The sequence below is a fragment of the Gadus morhua genome, chromosome 1 (genome assembly GCF_902167405.1).
Source record: "Gadus morhua chromosome 1, gadMor3.0, whole genome shotgun sequence".
Lineage (NCBI taxonomy): Eukaryota > Metazoa > Chordata > Actinopteri > Gadiformes > Gadidae > Gadus > Gadus morhua.
The window spans coordinates 1,056,980-1,061,904 of NC_044048.1; the positions used below are offsets into that span (position 1 = coordinate 1,056,980).

The 4,925-nt window shown below is 38.8% G+C and overlaps 1 protein-coding gene across 1 annotated transcript; it reads left to right on the forward strand.

Moving 5' to 3' along the window:
- Window positions 1–417: 417 nt before the first annotated feature.
- LOC115539403 (uncharacterized) lies at window positions 418–4,111 on the forward strand. Its single transcript, XM_030350416.1, has 3 exons — window positions 418–548; window positions 1,884–2,865; window positions 3,419–4,111. The coding sequence occupies exons 2-3, from the start codon at window positions 2,032–2,034 to the stop codon at window positions 3,743–3,745; spliced, it is 1,161 nt and encodes a 386-aa protein (XP_030206276.1). The 5' UTR covers window positions 418–548; window positions 1,884–2,031; the 3' UTR covers window positions 3,746–4,111.
- Window positions 4,112–4,925: the final 814 nt, after the last annotated feature.

Consider the following 4,925-nt stretch of genomic DNA (forward strand, 5'->3'; position numbering starts at 1 on the left):
GGTCGGGGAAGGGGGAAAATCAACAGAACTTGCGGTGGTTTGCGGCCATCCTGAATTTACGGAAGAGGATTAGGGCCACACATGTAAAAAAAAATTAAGTTCTGACTTTATTCTCAGAATTCTGAGAAAAAAGTCAGAATTCTGACTTTAATCTCAGAATTCTGAGAATAAAGTCAGAATTCTGACATTAATCTCAGAATTCTGACATTAATCTCAGAATTCTGAGATAAAAAGTCAGAATTCTGACATTAATCTCAGAATTCTGACATTAATCTCAGAATTCTGAGATAAAAAGTCAGAATTCTGACATTAATCTCAGAATTCTGAGATTAAAGTCAGAATTCTGACATTAATCTCAGAATTCTGAGAAAAAAGTCAGAATTCTGACATTAATCTCAGAATTCTGAGAAAAAAGTCAGAATTATGACATTAATCTCAGAATTCTGACTTTAATCTCAGAATTCTGAGAAAAAAGTCAGAATTCTGGCTTCACTTTGCGACTTCGAGGGGTTCCAGAAGAAGCCATTTCGTTAATGGAAGACCAAAAGGTGAGTGAAACTGTAATATGTGTTGATTTGGTGTCTGGAGTTGTATGTGTTAGCTAATATGGTCGGACGAGTCAATGAATATAAGATAGCATAACTGCAAACGTACAATGCCTGGAGACTCTGCGACTAGACGCAGTTCGTACGGCGGACTGTTGTCCATGATATTCCCCATCTGGGGCATGTGTTTACCGCAGGGATTCATAATCATATTAACCTCGCCACGACAGGAATATTATCCTGCTTTGCTGTCTGAGGGATGCATTTATTTTACTCTTGCATTTCCTACCTGCGAACATGGCATTAACCATCCGTAGCGTTAGCATTTGTGCAATCTAATCGGCTAATTTCTTCTTTGTGTAGTCAAGTAATAATATTAGGCTAATGCATTTGCATGCAGAATAAAACAACAATGGCACGGTCACGTTCATGTAGCCTATGATTTACTGACCATCCCCATCTGCCTTCCCTTAGCTTCAGATGCTATTCCCGTCAGCCAAGCAACCCGGACATCAATTTATAAGAAAACACAGTCAGTCGCAGTATAGCCTACATATGTGGTGCTTCTGTACTGTTCTCACATTAAAGCTCTTGGAGACAGGCTATCGATATGTAGCGTTTGCGATCAAGCGGTCAGTGCCGCTCATGTAACTATTTACAGTGTACCGCTGTTGATTTCTTCTTTATGCAGTCTATAGCCTCTACGTCAATCACATTTCTCAACCACTACTGCCATCTATGGGCGGAAAATGATATAGCACGAGTTGTTTGAGGAGATCGCAGGTGACCTACTCAATTAGAACAATTGCGACAGAAATCCAATATAATTGGAACAAACTATACATAAAACATACTGTAATTGTGTTTATCTAAATACTTACAAAGGCATTTCCCTCCTAAAAGTCAATGAAGTTAAAGTTACTTAGCTCCATTCGCCCCTGGCAGGTCAATCATGAGTTTCCTAATGGCTATTACTATGAAAGTGTCTAGACTGAATTCAAATAAATAATATCAGGTTTGATTGCAGTATTGAGATAGCCTACTCATAAATGAGTAGGCCTATGTGTATAGTGTTACATTGAGAGGTCTATCACTCCCTAGCTTTTTGATTTTTTTTTCTCGCCAGGAGAGTGTGATCCAGTTATTGAAGAGCTATACAGAGTCAAGAAAATAAAAATTATAATTGTTGTTCCATTATTGTACTGACCTCTGCATTCAAAGCTTTCCTGCACATATAGATCAGTATTTTCCCACTGACTTAACAGGCTTGACATTATATTTGCAATGTGAACTTTAGAGAAAATGATTTTCTTTTCTTTTCTTTCTCCTCATGTGCAGTTTGGCAACACCATCGAGCTAATGGATGATGCACTCCTGGCAGACTGAAGACTGCCGAACACATTTCCACCTTCTATTTTTTCAAAAGGCTCCTCGCAACATTATTCGAAGAATTACAGCAGTTTAACTGCTCCCAACACTGCCTGCAATGCCAGAATTGGATGAGCTAATTAAACTCTACTTCAGACTTTCATTTAGTAACAAGGAAATACTTGCGATTTTAGCACATAGCAATCATATAGTACTTAGTATCAGAACTTTAAAAAGAATTTGTAAAAGACTTGGTCTGTTCAGAAGGAAGAACCAGACTGACTTGGACCAAGTGCTGGCTTTTGTCCAAAATGAGATTTTGACCAATGGACAGATGCAGGGGTACCGTTGGCTACATCTTCGCGCAGTTCAACAGGGATTTGTTGTTTCCCAAGATACCATAAGACGCATTATCAAGTTGGTTGATCCACAAGGTGTCGAATTAAGGCGAGCACGACGCTTGAGAAGACGACAATACAGCTGCAGAGGGCCAAATGCACTTTGGCACATGGACGGCTATGATAAGTTAAAGCCCTATGGCATTTGCATCCATGGCTGTATAGACGGTTTTAGCCGATATGTGTTATGGATGGAGGCCTATACCACAAATAATGATCCTAAAGTGGTTGCAAGTTACTTCATCAAGACAGTTTCAAGCATAGTAGGATGTCCAGAGAGGTTGCGTGCAGACAGGGGCACGGAAAATGGCTGTGTCGAAGAGATGCAGATGTTTTTTCGGAGAAACCACCCTGACAGTTTTGCAGGGGAGAAAAGCTTCCTTTACGGAAGAAGCACAGCAAACCAGCGCATTGAGGCATGGTGGGGTACCCTCCGCAAACAGAGTGCACAGTTTTGGATTAACCTTTTTAAAACTTTCCAGGATGATGGGCACTTCACAGGAGACTTTTTGGACAAAAACCTTATCCAATTCTGTTTCCTTAATCTTGTTCAGGTAAAATCTTTCCTTGCCTTATGAAATCAGTCGGTAATAAAAGTAGTATGAAAATCATTATTAACATACTTATGGGTTATAATCTGCATATATCACTGTATAATTACATTTATAAGCACTCACACATATTAAATGCTTTATAAAAGTGATCATAACATCACATTATAAAGCATTTTTCAATGACTTATAAGGCCGAGTATCATAATACCTCATAATTCATTGCTGGTCACTCACTGACATGGTTTTTGCAAGGATAATAGTGTATTCTTCATTTCATAGTTGTAATATATTAAAATGGATTCATAATGCATTATAATAACTGTTACATTGTGTTATACTTGAGATTATAAATTCCTTTAACTTGTCATTCCTTGCTTTAAGTTTTACATTGATTATCCTTGATGTTTACAAAAATGCGTGGTATACAGTATATGTTAAATATTGACTTAGCTGACACAGCAACCTAGGCCTCAATTTAGAGAGGCAGCAGTAGTCCAACACCTCCTATTTCACAGGTTTGTAGTGAGTATTTACTGTGCTTCTTTCTTTGCAGGATGAACTGGATGAAGTTGTCCATACATGGAATTCACACAAAATCAGACCAAGATCAAGTAATGACGTGGGTTCAGGTCGGCCAGTGGTGATGTACTCGTTCCCAGAGTTACACAGTGCTGAGGATAGACTCAAACCGATTGCCATGGAGGAGGTTACTATGTGTTTGGAAGAGTGTACTCCCAAAGGCCAGTTTCCTTGCGATCAAACTGTTTTTGAACTATGTTGTCTACTAATGGAAGAGAAAGGATGGGATGCTCCAGCAGATCCACTAGCTGCAGCTGATCTATACATCATGTTAAGGGAGGAACTACAGGGATATATTTGATCAATGAAATCCACTATATGGACGAGTATTGCTGTGCTGCAGCTAACTCAAGATGTTGTATTTTTCTTTCACACTTTTCAAGAATGTGTTTTTGTTGCTGCCCAAACTTTGCTAAAAGTGGTCAAAATTACAATGGTGCATTTATTAATAGACATTCAGTAGAACCATTACAGGTTTGATATTTAATAAAATCTGTTCTTTCCACCTACTTTTCAAGCTGTTTTATGGTGGCTAGTTGTAACCTGCTACTGGCGAAATGATTCACTGTACCTTTTAAATGAGTCAATTGATATTGGTAATTTCAGAGCCCTATTCTGTGCCGTGTTCCAATACCCGTACTGTCCGTACTTACTAGCCAAAATTTGAGTACGCAGTACGTTCCAATTCAGATGCGGCGAAAAGAAGTATACTTCAAGGACCCGGATGCTGTACTCAAAACGGGCTAATCGTGAAGTGTGGATCGAAGGACAATCCCCGTACTCAACGGCAGCCATCTTAGCTACGTTGCGGAAGAGGCGGAGCCAGGCTGAGCCAAAGTCGGCGCATTTTCCACATAGCCTGCATTAATAGAGTCATTTTGTAGTTTTTATAGCTTTTTATAGCTGGTAGGCGTAAAGAGTTCACCGTTCAAAACGGGATGTTTATTGCGGGGGAGGAGCCACGGCGGCAGTCGTGATAGTCATTTCCGGTAAGTGCACCACAGAGTACTCGATTTGGAACAGCACTCACATCTGGAAAAATTAGCGTACTCAAGCGAGTACGGATATTGCAGATAGTGTACTTCCTTTAAGTGTACTCATGGAAGTACGGGTATTGGAACACGGCACAGGTTTCATTTAATGCAGTGTGCATTTCACTTGTTTAAATTGTCCACACACTTCTTTCACTATTGTTTTTCATGCCAGTTGGACTAATATTTTTCTTAAATTTGTATCCAATATGATTATCAATCAAATGCTTTGTAACATTCTTAAACAGCTGTATTTTAAACCTTATTTTTACCCATATGGATTGGGAGCTTGATCAACATTAGATCAACATACCGAACCAAAGACCATGAATACAAATGTGGTGAAAAAGGTTACATTTTATTAAAATTACAACTTCATATTAAAAAATAAAACATTGTTTAAGTATTACCAATAGTAACATTGTAAAATCTCATGACAAAATAGGCTGC

Bases quoted from the DNA above. Each gene is read 5' to 3' on its own strand.
- LOC115539403 (XM_030350416.1), top strand. From the start codon at position 2,032: ATGCCAGAATTGGATGAGCTAATTAAACTCTACTTCAGACTTTCATTT. The intron at 2,866-3,418 runs GTAAAATCTTTC...CTTTCTTTGCAG, and splicing joins GTTTCCTTAATCTTGTTCAG to GATGAACTGGATGAAGTTGT.